Source organism: Cucumis sativus, chromosome 7 (assembly GCF_000004075.3).
Source record: "Cucumis sativus cultivar 9930 chromosome 7, Cucumber_9930_V3, whole genome shotgun sequence".
NCBI lineage: Eukaryota > Viridiplantae > Streptophyta > Magnoliopsida > Cucurbitales > Cucurbitaceae > Cucumis > Cucumis sativus.
The window spans coordinates 13,889,023-13,904,183 of NC_026661.2; the positions used below are offsets into that span (position 1 = coordinate 13,889,023).

The 15,161-nt window shown below is 32.8% G+C and overlaps 1 protein-coding gene across 1 annotated transcript; it reads right to left on the reverse strand.

Moving 5' to 3' along the window:
* Positions 1-5,555: 5,555 nt before the first annotated feature.
* Positions 5,556-13,363, reverse strand: LOC101214631 (probable alkaline/neutral invertase D). Its single transcript, XM_011660820.2, has 5 exons — positions 12,898-13,363; positions 11,619-12,008; positions 10,935-11,366; positions 9,083-9,641; positions 5,556-6,174 (listed from the first exon to the last, which is right to left on the reverse strand). Exons 2-5 carry the CDS (start codon positions 11,994-11,996, stop codon positions 5,879-5,881), a joined length of 1,665 nt encoding a protein of 554 aa, XP_011659122.1. The 5' UTR covers positions 11,997-12,008; positions 12,898-13,363; the 3' UTR covers positions 5,556-5,878.
* Positions 13,364-15,161: the final 1,798 nt, after the last annotated feature.

A 15,161-nucleotide genomic window follows, 5' to 3' on the forward strand; every position in this document is an offset into this window, starting at 1 on the left:
AAAATGGCATCTATGAATGGAACATAGATGGAATGACCGAACATCAAAATTTAAATTTAATGCATGAAATGACCTTAGCAGCTACTACTTATAAAATATATCAAAATACAGACCAACAAATTGCCTAGATTCTCATCTCCGGAGTTACTGGAAATCTAAAAAGATGGTGGGATAATTGTGTATCCTTAAATGACAAAGCATCATTAAGGTTGAACAAAGTGGTAAAGCTATAAATCAAACGGAAGATGTTGTAGCAACCTTAATTTACATCATTACAAAAAAAAAACTTTATAAGACAACCCGTTCAATTCTAGGAACAAAGTCCAGAAATCCTTTCAAATCTTATCTGTCCAAAACTTCAAGATTTTCGATGGTACAAAGATGTTTTTCTAAACAAAGTTTTTACTCGAACATATTGCAATAATCAATACTAGAAAGAGAAATTTCTTTCAGGATTACCAAAATTATTCGCTGAAAAAGTACATCAAACTATTAGACAAACCTTTCAAGGAACAAGACTTATTCTAGTGACAATCAAGTAGGAACATGTACTTGCAATAAAGGCATAAATGTTATTTCAAGAGATCAAGAGATTCTTTTTTAGCCATTAGTAAAATTGAAGACTTAGAAACCAAAAAGGAAAACTTTGAGAAATTAAAGGACCGTGTTATACAAGAACATAAACAAGAAAATATTCAACACTACAACCTTAAAGATATATTTTCTCGGTTTGAACCCAAAACAAAATCGGTAACTCGCTATTCCAAACCTTCAAAGAGATAACTACAATAAAAGAGGAAATTTCCATCATCAAAAAAGAAAATTCTCAAATTAGATTTGAACTTCTTTCTCTCCAAACTCAACAAATAATTGACCAAACCCTCAACTTCTGAAGAACACCCAGAAAATATTCCTCACAATTCCTTTATTAATCTTATTAACAAGGTTCAATTACAAAAATGGTATTGTGTCATTAACCTTGTTATCAATATAGAATATCAAGTGACTTCGAAAGTTTTGATTGATTCTAGAGCCGATCAAAATTGCATGCGAGAGGGACTAATACCTACCAAATACTTTGAAAAAACCTCAGAAAAAAATTACATGGTGCAGATGGACAAAGGTTAAAATTTTGCTATAAACTATCAAATGCACACATTTGTAACCATGGTTGTTATTTTAAAAATACATTTATTTTAGTCAAAGATTTAGACGAAGAAATAATTATAGGGATCTCATTTCTTTCCCAACTATATCCTTTTTTCAGTAAATGAAAAAGGAATAGTCTCAAAAATCCTAGATCAAGAAATTGTTTTTAAATTGTAAACCCTATATCTACTTAAACAATACATTCTATTCAAAAAAATTTGATCTATAAACCTATTAATTTTATCCATAAAAAGACACAACAAATACAATTTTTAAAGGAAGAAATAAGTCATAAAAGAATTGAAGAACAATTAAATAATTCATATATTCAAAATCAAATTAATCAATTCAAAGAATTAATTGAAAAGGATATTTGTGTCTCTATTCCAAATGCCTTTTGGAAACGAAAACAACATTGTCATAAAGCTAGACCTATACAAATGAATGTTGAGTTATTACAATATTGTCATAAAGAAATCCAAGAACTCATGCAAAAACGTCTTATAAGACCAAGTAAATCACCATGGAGTTGAACAATGAGTACCTCGCCTTGTAATCAACTATAAACCTCTAAACTATGTATTAGAATGGATTCGTTATCCTATACCAAATAAAAAGAACTTAATAAATCAAATACAAAATGCTCTAGTTTTCTCAAAATTTGATATCAAATCTGGATTTTGGAAAATTCAAATTGGTGAGAATGACAAATATAAAACAATATTTAATGTTCCATTCAGATAATATGAATGGAATGAAATGTCATTTGGTTTAGAAAATGCTCAATTCCAAAATATGATGAATGATATTTTTAATTTATACCAAGAATTTACAATTGTTTATATTGATGATGTCTTAATATTTTTCCAATCCATAGAACAATATTTTAAACATTTAAGATTTTTTCACAAGATAATTAAACAAAATGGTTTGGTCGTCTCTCTACCCAAACAAAATTATTTCAGCAAAAAATTAGATTTTTAGGCTACGATATCTTCCAAGGAAAAATGAAGTCAATTCAAAGATCAATTGAATTTGCTAACAAATATAAAAAATTCTAGGATGTTTAAATTACATTTAAGATTTTATTCCAAATCTAAGACAAACTTGTGAACCTTTATATCAACGATTTAGGAAAACACCTCCTCCATGGACTCATGAGCACACATGCATTATTAAAACAGTTAAAATTCTTGTCAAAAGTCTTTCTTGTTTATCCATCATCAATCCACATGCATCACTTATCGTAGAAACAAATGCATCAGATATGGTATATGGTGGTATTCTCAAACAGTTCATTAATGATCAAGAGCAATTAGTTAGATATCCTTTGGGTATCTGGCTAGGAGTTCAAAAGAATTACTCAACGGTTAAAAATGAATATTTATCAATTGTTTTATGCACAAATAAATTTCAAAGTGATTTGATAAATAAAATCTTTTTAATACGTGTTGATTGCAAAGCCGCAAAAGATGTTTTACAGACAAATTTCTGCCACATGGCAAGCAATACTTTCTTGTTTTGATTTTAAAATAGAGACTATAAAAGACGGTGTCAATTCTCTTATTGATTATCTCACTAGAGAATTCCTACAAGGCAAAAGCGAGAAAGAGACTGAAAAAGAAAAATGAAAGGAGAAAAGAATGTGAATGAGCAAAAGCAACAAGCTACTCCCCTCAAACTAAAGCTTCTTACTCACAAGCATATCAATTTACTCAAGTGAAATCCTCACAATCAATAAAGGATCAGAAGGAAAAAAAAACCCTCAACAATTATCATTATCCAACAGGTTTCAAATTTTGGGATCCTCTATCCCTTCAAGGCTTTCTGCCTTAATTATCAACCATTCTCCAATGAAACTTGGGATCTTCCATCCTCTTAAGGTCTTCTACCGTAATAACCAATCCCTCTACAATCAAAACAGATGAGTCATCTACTCCTTCTACATATGCTCAAGCCATTACCAAACCAAATTCTCAAAATTATGAAATAATCCCATCAAGAACAATAGTTACCATATTTCATCTTACCACAATAAAACTCAAACTTCTTTTATCACAATCCTAGAGCCCAAATATTTGGCAAATTTCATATTCGAAACAGTCCAAAAAATATTTCCATCAAATTTTCACTTCATTTCAAATCATCCTAAAAAACTCATCTATTTTATGATATATTCCAATGGAAATCGATTCCATTGAACTCACTCACACCAGAAATAAAGAAGACCCTACTAAAGTAGTTTTTTCAAAAATCAAAATCTTGTGGGTCCTAACTCCAACCAAATGGAATCAAAGTATTTACACTGAAAAAAATTCTCATCAATTTCTTCCTCAAAACTATTCCTATATCGATTACCAAAAAGCCTGATACAATGTATTTTGGCTAAATAATTTTAATCATTTCTGGTTCATGATGTTTGACAAAATTTGTATTCAAAAATTTTCATTATGGTTCAATGATTGGTGGGATATTTTTGGCCTAAATGAGGCTATTCTACCATATCCAATTTTAGAAAGTTTCAAGTTCTTCGCCATCGAAAATCTTGAAATTTTGGATAGGTAAGATTTGAAAGGATTTCTAAACTTTGTTCCTAGAATTGAACGGGTTCTCTTATAAAGTTTTTTGTAATGGTGTAAATTAAGGTTTCTATAGCATCTTTGGTTTGATTTATAGTTGTACTACTTTGTTCAACCTTAATGGTGGTTAAAATTTGTGTTTTGTCATTTGAGGATACACAACTATCCCACCATCCTTTTAGATTTTGAGTAAATCTAGAGATGAGAATTTGGACAACTTAGACCCAGGCAATAGTCTATGTAATGGTAAAGATGTTAGATCTAGGCAATGGTCTATGTAATGGAACTAGAACGGTTTGTTGTGAGTTTCGCAGAAATATAATTAGTGCAAAAATTGCAACTGGACAAAGTGCAGGAAAATAAATTTTCTACCATGAATACCAATGAGTCTTGCAAACAACGAAAGATATCCATTCAAGTTCAAGGGAATACAGTTCCCAATAAGATTGTGTTTTCAATGATTATCAATAAGGCTCGAGGATAGACAATATCAAATGTAAGAGTTTATCTTTCTCAAGATGTCTTTTCTCATGGTCAACTATACGTAGCCCTATCAAGAGGAGTCTCTATGACAACAACAAAAGTACTGGTGAAATCAAAGGATTTGTGGACAAAAAACATTGTATATAAAGAAGTTTCGAATTTGTAGCTTGAATTTGTTAATTCGTTGTATTCATGGTTATAATAAGTATTATTGGAAAAATTATAAAAATCAACCAAAATATTTACACTTGCAATACCAAATAGAGTGGGTTTTTTTTCTAACAATTTTTTTGGTAATTTGCACATGGTGAAAATAGTTTTTTCTTTTTATTCTTTTTTAAAAATCGCATTATTATTTGTATTACATACAACAATCATTGAAATACATATTTTTTCAATTACAGATTGATTATTTAACAATGGTGTATCGTTATAAACTAAATCAAACAAAACAAACTAATAAATTAAATAATTTAAACAATACATAGTCAAAATAAACAAAATTAGAATTAAAATTTATAAAAATATATTAAATTCATATAAACATATCTAGGATACAACTATATTATTAAAATAAATGCTAAACTAAATTATTGAAATAAAATTTAAAAATAGAAAAATGTGCATCGCATGTGGTAATACACTAATATTTTGAAGTATTTTGTGATTTCTATTTGATTATCACCGAAAATATACCTTATATTGTCATTTTTATTAAAAATTATATGTTATGTGAAAAAGAATGTAAGGTAATTATATGACAATTAAAAGATAATCAAATGACTATCTCAATTATGGTTAAACTTTCGATGGTCATTTTCTATAATGGCAATGGGATAATCGACAATGTTATGTAGATTAAAAAAAATAGATGGTAATCGGAGAAAATATTAAAAGTTACAAGGTAATAAAATGATTAAAAAAACTACATAATAATTATTATATATAAAAAAAAAATGTAAGGTCCTTAGATAGTAATCGGTATCATTTGCAATTAAATAACAATGGATGGTTAATCGGTATCATTAACAATCATATAACAATGGTAAACTGGTATCAATAATAGATGAGAATAGCAAAATCTTAGAAAAAAACATATATGGATTTTACAATTAACTTTATGTTTCATTGGAAAATTTAGGTATAATTTCAAATATGTATTACAAATGAGTAAATAAACACAATGGTTAAGCATGGAAAACGAAAACAAACCACCAACACCTGATTGGGAACTCTATGAAATGTTTGAATATAACAACGAAAGGAGCATAATGCATTTGTACTAACGATGTCACCAAGTTTGAAAAATAAATAAAGAGAAAGAAAGAAATTAAAGAGGATATGTTGGAGAAGAATGGGCATTTATTAAGGAAGTCCAAAAAGCTCATATATTAAAAACGAAAAGTGTCTCGCCCTTAACCAACCAGCCATTCATTCATTTCATTCAGTGGCTGAGGAAATCTCAACAAAAGTAACTTTGCAGAATTTTGTGCCAAAAACTGGAGACACAATGTACCGTTTTTTTTTTTCCTTTCTCAAAAGCCAAAAGTCTGCAGATTGATGAGGGATATTCTATTGTACACAGCCAAAATGTAAAAAGAATAGTGTTACAATGGAAAACGAAAAAAGCCCGGGTTTCGACTAAGGTACCTCTTTCTTCATTTGGCCTAACAGGTCCAAGATGATGATCTCTTGATCAGTGGCTTCATTTGCTTGTCCTCTTCAAGTGATATCATCCCCAAGTGTGATGGATCTTCCAACATCATCTTTGCGACCAAGTATCCTGCTATCGACCATGTCTGGTATTTCCTCGCTTGTTTTCCGATATATCTTCCTAACTTTCCATCGTAGTATTCTGGCCAACTATCCTTCAGCAACCGACTCTCTGCCAGCTCAATGGCTCTTCTAGCAATCTGTGGTCGTCCAGTTTTAATGCAAGCAGCTGTTAGCAGCCATAGTAGAACTGCATCCAGAGCAAGGAGAAAGATGTCAGTATTAAAAATACAAAACAAGACAAAATATGAGAATAACAACCAACATCTGCAATCTTTTACTGATGATCCTGAATTTTCGTGTCTCGTGAATCGACTGCATTGAATACTGAAAATATCCATCTGTATAAAGGATGTTTGATGCCCTCCAAAATCGTCAAGGATCTTTTCCAACAAGAAAATTTAAGCAAGATTCTAGTGTTGAGAAAATTCCATCCATCTCCAACAGCATCTATATCAGCTGACTCCAACTTTATTCTCAATCCTAATCGTCTCTTCTTTTTCTTTGTTTGTGATAAAAAAGGACTTTCATTGAAAATAAAAATGAAAAAAATACACAAACATACAAAAACCACACCTACAAAGAAGGGGACTCCCACTACAGAAAGGACCCCAACTATACAAAATCATGTTAAGATGATGGTTACAAAAGATAATCCAATAACATTCTAACTCTTTTTGTGATCATACTCCATACTCTTAAATGTGATTAATGGTAATATTAATTAATTTCTTTCATGTAGACTCCAGACAGGAGTGCTAGAAATTGAAACTTTTCAATTTATGGATGCCTTTTCCATGAAACGAATAACAAATCCATTGATGCCTAATTAGAGAATTTTTCGGATTTTCAATGTTCTGCTGGCTCATAAAACTGTTTTTCTCTTGATCAACAATGAGGTGGAGCTTCTAGATCCCCCATTTTCGTTATAAAGGAAGAGTACCATAACAAGCTTGCTTTTTCTCCATTTTCCGGGGATTTGGTTGGAAAGGAACAACAAGATTTTCAGAGGAATTCAGAAGTTTGGTGATAGAGATACGGGATTTGGTTGCATTTATCTCTTCCTTATGGGCATCCATTAATCAAACTTTTTGTAATTACCAACTTGGTTTCATTCTTATTGATTGAGATACTTCCTTTCCGTGTAATGAGAGTTCGGACTCTCTTTCCTGAGTTTTTTTGTTTTTTGTTATGTCTGGATGAAAGTTCAGCTTCCTTATCAAAAAGCATGTAAGGCAAGGCTCAGACGGTACACTAAATATTGTTACTATACTACCCGCAAAGTTCTTGGTTTACTTATAATTAGGATGCTGGTGGCCCCAAAAAATAACTGAAAAAAACATAGATAACTTTTCATCTAGGGTATAAGAATAACCTGACAACTCGAATAACCTGGACTGGTTGGATTGGGTTGGATTTTTTTTTGGGTTGGTTGGGTCTTGGGTTGAGGCTTGAAAATTTTGGTTCAAACCAACCCAAACCGAATTAATGATATTATATACATTTGTATTAAGTTTATAATATGATGCTTGGAATGTTTTTTAATTTTAGAAGTTTGGTTCATATTTGACTCCCCCTGAGTAATACTAGATGTTTTAAAACTTTTCGTTAAGTATTATTATATTAATGTTGTGCTATATGGATGTTTTTGGATGTGTGGATTTTTATAGATATGATGTCATAATGTTTTTAAAATTTAATAAATAATAGAAATGGAAAAAAAAAATTGCTTCTCGGGTCATTCGAATTGCCAACCCAAATAACCCGAAAATTCAGATTGGCTCCAAAATACTCCTCAACCCAACCCAACTCAACTCAATCTGTTACACTCCTAGTTTCATCGGTTAACAAAAAAGATGGGGATTCGGGCTGCTCGTGATATGTTAGACCTTCATATCAGCAGAAAGCAAGTAATGCTGGAAAATTAGGACCACGATTGGTACCTTAACTTTATAAGGAATTCTCATGATTTTCTTAATGTGGGGTCTAACGTGATAGGTTTTGAGGACAACATTTTTCATTATCACCAAGATAAACATGATCATTGGAGACAGCCATTCTGTATTCATAACACTACAATGCTTCCAATAAATCTTATTTTGTATGTTATGTGTAACTTTATTCATAACAATAAATTTTTTCCAATAAATCTTATTAATGTTTTATGGAAAGAAAGGAACTTCAGTTCTTTGTTAGACAATAGACCATTGCTGTGGATGGCATCAATACGTATATCAAGTCTAGAAATTTTGAAATTCGTCAAAAAATAATACAAAACAATAAAATAAAAAGAGTTCATAATAGTGAAAATCATCACTAGCTAGTTCTTATAGTTACCATTTCAGTTGATGAAAACAAAGGCTTAGTTCTAAGAGAGATAAAGGGGAGAGAAAATTCTGAGAGCAACGATCATAAGAGAGTTAATTCGGGGAGACAGAGAGTAGAAGAAAGACCACGAGAGAGGAATGAGAAAGAGCCTGTAAGAATAATACTTGATCCTTTTCTAGAACTTGAAAAGCCCATCCACGTAGGTATGAACTAAGAGGAAGAGCTACTTCAGACAGTGCCGAAAGAATGAAGGAAAAAAGATAAGCCACGTCAGCTCATTCTTTTTCATTTTCACTTCTTTTTCTTTCCTGTTAACCCTAGAAATTTTACAAAGATGAGTATCATCGTGGGTACAGATGAAAGTTATATATAGCCCGCCAGAAATTCACCACTTAGCAATCATCATTGTGGAAATTTTTCTAAAAATACTTGTCTGATTCCACCTCAGACCTCTACTACTGGCTAGAAGTTCAAATCTAGTAGTGGATAAGCTTCATGCTTCAAGAAATCATTGAGGGGAAGAAAAAGACAGTTCCTAATACTGTCTTCTTGAGGTTTAAAATACTGATATCATCAACAAAATTGATAATTGGCAGATCAAAGTGCATGAAAGGTTGGGCACTATTGCCCGTTCTAATTGCAAGCCAATAATATCTGGCTCAGTTTACTTTTATACCTAAAGCTATTATGAGAAATTCTTATGGATTAATCATAAACAACAATATAAGCTTTTTTATAACTTGAAGAGAGAAATGAGTGAATGAACAAACCTGGCCAAGATCCACCATTATGGTAGCTCCACCTGGTATTCTTCGGATCACAACCAGTAATAATTCGCCACTCATGACTTTCTATGGCAGGATATGATATTTTCAAAGGCATTTCTCCAACCAGCTCTTCCCAGCGTGATTCAATAAGATCCATAATAGCCATTGATTGCTCAGGGGTGGCAAGAGATCCTAGAATTGCAACACAATTACCTAAAGCAAACCATCTAAAGTCCATTCTTGCAGGACTAACATTACCAACAAAGTACCCGCCACGTGTGGGCATAAAATCAAACAACCATTCTGGGATTGAATCTGGGATGACATTAAACTTATTTACAGCTGTATGAGAATATTCTTCTGTTTTATAACGGTAGATGTCATTTAGTTGCTGGAAATCAAGCCAGAAATAACTCCTCATGTGATAACTTAAGGCATGCAAGCGCTTCACAATACGCTCTATGCACTCTTTTCCTTCAGCATCATGTTTCAGCATAGCCAGAGCACATCTCAGGGCCATAAAGAAAAGGGCTTGAATTTCTATAGGATAACCATATATACCCTGGACAAAAAAAATATTAAATTAAAATAAATAGACAAGGTAAATATTTGTCAGAAACATCGTGTTATTTAAATTTGAACACCATATCTGCAAAGCAGTTACTGATAAGGTTATCTGTCGCTTTTAACATCTGAATAAAATCACAGAAGGTTCCAAGAAGATGGATATTTGAGGGCCAACCTTTCTTTAGTTGAAGAGGACGATGTCCTATCTTTCCATACTTTGTTTTATAATTATCAGAACATTTTTCATTAGAAACACAATATTTCAAAGATCAAAGAAATCTACAAAAGAAGCGGAAAACCAGCCCCAAGGCCAAAGAAGTTACAAGAAAAAAGCCCTTTAATTATTAATTAGTCAAAAATATCATTTATGCACACCAAATTATTAAATTATCGTTTCTTATCCAAAATAAAAGAAAATGCATAATGTTATTGAATAATTTTTAAGGAAAAAAAGCATTTAGGGTTACGTAAGATTAAGAATTATATCACTGCAAAAAAAATTGTATGAAAGCTGCAAAATAGCACTTCTGGGTAGAAGAATTTGCGTCCACATGACTTAACTACTAAAGTTGTTAACTGTAGCTTATGCTGGACTGAAAATAATGGTTTGAAAATAGATAAATACAGGGCAGCTGACTAAATTTAATCCCTCAATTTTATATACCGAGGCAAACAGCACAACTTTAAGTAGAGCGTGCTGTAAGATCTCTTTTCTGCCTTTCCATTAGACAAGGAAATAAGGTTGAAGGAAGGAAGAAAGATGGAATCATAGTTTAAACCTTTCATATCAATTGTTAATGATAGGCATCATCACAATACAGTTCACTGAAGGGAAAATAACAATGTAAGAAGTTAGCTCTTCAATACATGCTTCAGTAACGACATAGTGTTGTGATAAATAATTATGCAGGACCATTTATGTTCATTACACATTAAAAATGTTAATTCTTTACGATGAAGTCATGCAATATAAGCCATCGAAGTACAGCAGTAAGACAACAAATAAAAACAAGGTCCAAGAAGTCAACAGTCAAATCATTAAAAGACGTCCTAAGAGAAATATAACAAGCTCTTCTTTCTTTTTTTTTATGGACTAGCCTGTAAGAAAATCAACTGATGTTATTAACTTTATAAGAACATTCTTTTTAGAAACTTTCAGTTGTTCAATACAGAGACATCAGATAAATAAATTTTAATTGAAAGTATTATCAAGAGAAAATTACGTAATATGAAAAAAAAACATCTACAAGTAACTTCATAATGAGCAAAAGGTAAAAAGGAATTTTACCATTCTTCGATCAATCATGGAGCATCCATCAGCACAAAGAAGAGTTGGGAATGTATCAAACCCCTCCGACAGACATAAAGTTAAAATAAGTCTCATTCCCTTCTGACACTCTGATGTTTCAGCCAGAGATAGATCACCTGTTGACTTTGTATATGCACGGAGCAGAATGATCCACCAGAATCCAGAGTCAACAGGAGCAACTCTTCCTATCGCACTTTCTCCAAAATCAGCAGCAACGGTATCTGTTTTTCTAACGGGATCATGAAGAACCTTAAAGCTAGCTGGCATTGCACCTTCCCCAAGCTTGAATCTATCAATTCTTTTTTCCCATCCCTGAAGCTGCAGAGTCTTTAGCAGGAAGTTCTTAACTATGTCAGGTTCCCCGTTCATCAGAAATGCCAAAGCACTTGGAACAAAATCCCGAACAAAAACCTGAGAGAAGAGCAGCAGTACCGAAACATAATACAGACTTTTGTTAAAGTCGTCATCATTACTAATATACAATTATTTCTTTATATTTTATAGAAACAATTGCAAGTATACAATTAGTTCTTTCCAATTACGTAACAAATTGTGATAAGAAATGGTGATAGGGCCTCCAGTTTTATGATTTAACTAAGCTACATCAGGTTGTTGGTGACCCTGCTTTTCCAGAAATTGTAAATATAGAAGATAAAAACATACCTGATCATAATTCAAAACTTCCTCGGAGGCATGGTCATATGCTGCAATGGTTCCAACTGGTTGGCCCCGGAAATACACCATGGATCTACGCAAAGCCTCCCATGCTTCAGCGATCATTGGGTGGGGCTCAAACGAGTTTCGGGAAGATGAAGCTGGGGTATCAAATCCTGACCTTCCACCAGGTGAATATGAGCTCTCAAAGTTGTCCAGGCCTCCTCTAGCAAGGCCGATGGACAGCTCACTGAGGGATCTCTCGTCAAATGATCTTTGCCTCTCAATATTGAGCTTAGGCTTATCAAGAAGACGAGAAAGATCGTAATCATCCATCTCAGAGATCGAGCAATGAGAGCTCACATTTCGAAGTCCGAACCCATCCATTTCCTTTTTCCTCTATCAGTGTAATGAACAGAAAAGTTGCATCGGAGAGAAACAGTTAGTCATTCATTAAACCAGAAGCGTAGAAAAAATTCTTTGAAGCAGATCACAATAATAATATTTAAAAGAACCAAAGGACAATCCCTCAATTTATTTCAATTCAAAACAGAAACGTAAAGTTGATTAGAGAACCGGCAAAAATACACTAACGTTTTAACACAAAAGAAAAAAAAAAAAAAAAAGGAAAGAAAACCAATGACTCAAAGATGGAAACAAAAAAGTCAAACATATCATGTCTCTAAGCATAGAAGGAATGTGGACAGATATAGAAGCGCTCATTAATTACTAGCAAGTTGATTTGCTAAAAACTTTACATAATACAAGACATTCAACGTATCAAATCCTTCCTAATCCTTTCACCAAGACGAATGAGTAAAACTAACCCAAAGAAAAGGCATTTTTACTATGTACAAACATATACACAGTCCATCGCCACATGAATTATCAACTAATCAACTAGCAAAATAAGAAATCACAAATAAATCAAAGAGCAAACCAAACCAAACTTTAAAGGGAAAAAAAAAAAGAAAAAAAAGACAAAACCGAAGAGAAAAAAAGATCCTGCACCGAGCTAGCGAAAACACGGAAGCGAATAGCAGATCAAGAAGAGGATCAGGAAAAACAAGGAGTGAAAAGCAGAAAGAAAAGAGGTAGAGAAAAACAATTTGGAGAAATAATTAGAAAAGACAAAACGTGAGAAGATGAGAGTGAAATTGGAAGTGGGAGAAGAAAGAAAGAGAGACAGGCATCCATTAAAGAGCAACAAAATCATCAGATCTGAAGCTCCACAAAGGATCAAGCAGAAGAAAAGAGATAGAGAAAAAGAGAGATAGAGAGAGTATACCTGAGAGAGAAGAAATGAGGAATCAGCGAGAAGAGCGGAGGTTTGACCGGAAAGTGGTGGCCGGAGAAGGAAGAAAGTAGGGAGGGGGGGGGGGTGGGAGAGTGAAGAGAGAATGAAAGAAAAATGGAGGAAAATGGGGAAAAAGAAATAAGATTGTCAACAGCTGGTATTTATAGCTGAGGAAGCGGGAAGGGGACCGTCCCAGTCCGTATTTCTCTCTGTTATCCAATTTGTGCAAACTAACACATCGGAGGTCCAAATGGAAGGAGAGAGAGATTAGCGCCACCGAGAACTGCCGGCGACCTTTGTCTGACGTGGACAAAACGACGCTGTTTTCTGGCTAACATCTGACAATTTTGTCGTTGCCAGAATAAATAATTAATAAAACGCGGCCTAAATTATTTCTTTCTTTCTTTCTTTCTTTTTTTCCTTTTTTTTTAAGGAAAATGTGGGGGTGGGTGCGGATAGTGATTTTTGATTGTATAAAGAAAGGCAAAGTAAGGAGGGATTGGGAAGGAGAGCTCATTTATAGGAGAAATCAAGAGCGTGATTTTTGACTAAATCAAAAAGGTTGCGGGTAGGTGAGGGCAATTTTTCCTTCTCCTCTTCTTCTTTTTTTTTTTTTTTTTTTAATTTTCATTTTCATTTTTTTCCCCATTTTTTCCACACAAACCTATCATCAATATTCTATCTAATCTTTTCGAGGGTTATGTTCGTCATTGTGGTAATGACGAAAATGTGCTTGTTTGGATTAAACAAAATTTACCATTAAACTTTCGTGGGAGTAACAATTTAATGTTTGAACTTGATTTTTTTTTTTGTCTTCTCTTCAAATTTTAAATTTGTAATCATTTGTTCTAAAAGTACTATTTAATTTTTATTTTCAATAAAAATAACATAAAACTAATTCATAAAGTCGATAAAATACTAAAAGATAAATACTGAAGAGGAAGGTGTATCTTGTTGGTATAGTTAGTAACTTTTAATTCTTAAGATTTCTCTCAGTCAAATGTGATACCGGTTCATTCATGTTTTTCTTCTAAACTCAGGGCGTTACATTCCCACCAACTTTCGTTTGGTTCGTCCCTAAACTACATCTTACTGAAAGAGGTTCCACTCTGATACCAACGGTAACGATACTAAGTTGAGGTCATTACTACTAAAATAATTAAAGACTTTTTTATCGAAAGTAAAAGAGGATACTAAATTTTCAATGAAAACTTCAAATATTCATTTATAAATCGTAAATAAATATGTAGAAATAAAAGTTGAAGGTAAAAGCCTAGTTCATACTCTATCTAACTTTTAAAGAAAAATAACATAAAAGTATTCATAAGTTCAATAAATTTAAATAAAATACTAAAAGACAAATACTGAAAACATGAAAGACGGAAGCAACATAAGATTTCCCCTATGGCAAGTTACAGTCACTTCTTGTCATTCGTTAGCTTTCCTCTATCTTTACCTCTACCTTTGCCTGGAAAATTAAACATAGAAAAAGTGAGAATAAACATATACTCAGTAAGGGATCCACAACTAGTATTGTTAGGTGTCTGTTAACTTTCCATTAGGATTTTGTAAGGAAGTACCTCATTACCATCGTGCTCTCGAACACACGTTATCTAGTAATCTCATAAGAACACATCTGGTCTGCGATGAATTCGAAGGAAACACCTAAAAGAAATTGGTTTTTGGTAACTCAAAGGAACGCCTAAGAGAATCGGGTTGTAATTGACCCCATCAGACCACTCAAAAAACATATACTGGTGGTCTCGTTAAATTCACACAATCATAAAAAGGTGGTGGTCTCGAGAGACACCCATATGGGTACGACCACAATAGACAAAGTTAGCAGAGCATCACAATCCATAGCATATAACATATCATGACATGAATATCAATCATAACGTCCTTATCATGTGATTAATATATCATGCATCATAACATGGTCATATCAGTCATCCAAATCAGTCCTCAAAGTATTTCAAACTCTTATGATCAGTAAAGATTTGTATCTTCTCACCATACAAATAATGCATCCAAATCTTTAGTGCAAAAACTACTGTTGCCAACTCTAAATCATTTGTAGGGTAGTTTTACTCATGACTCTTTAACTAACAAGAGGCATATGCAACTACCTTATCTTGCTACATCAAGACACAACTTAGTCCCTTCTTATAGACATCACTGAAAATCACATAACTTCCAAATCCAATCTGGCACTGTAAGAACTGGTGCAGTAACAAGTTTCTGCTTAAGAGTTT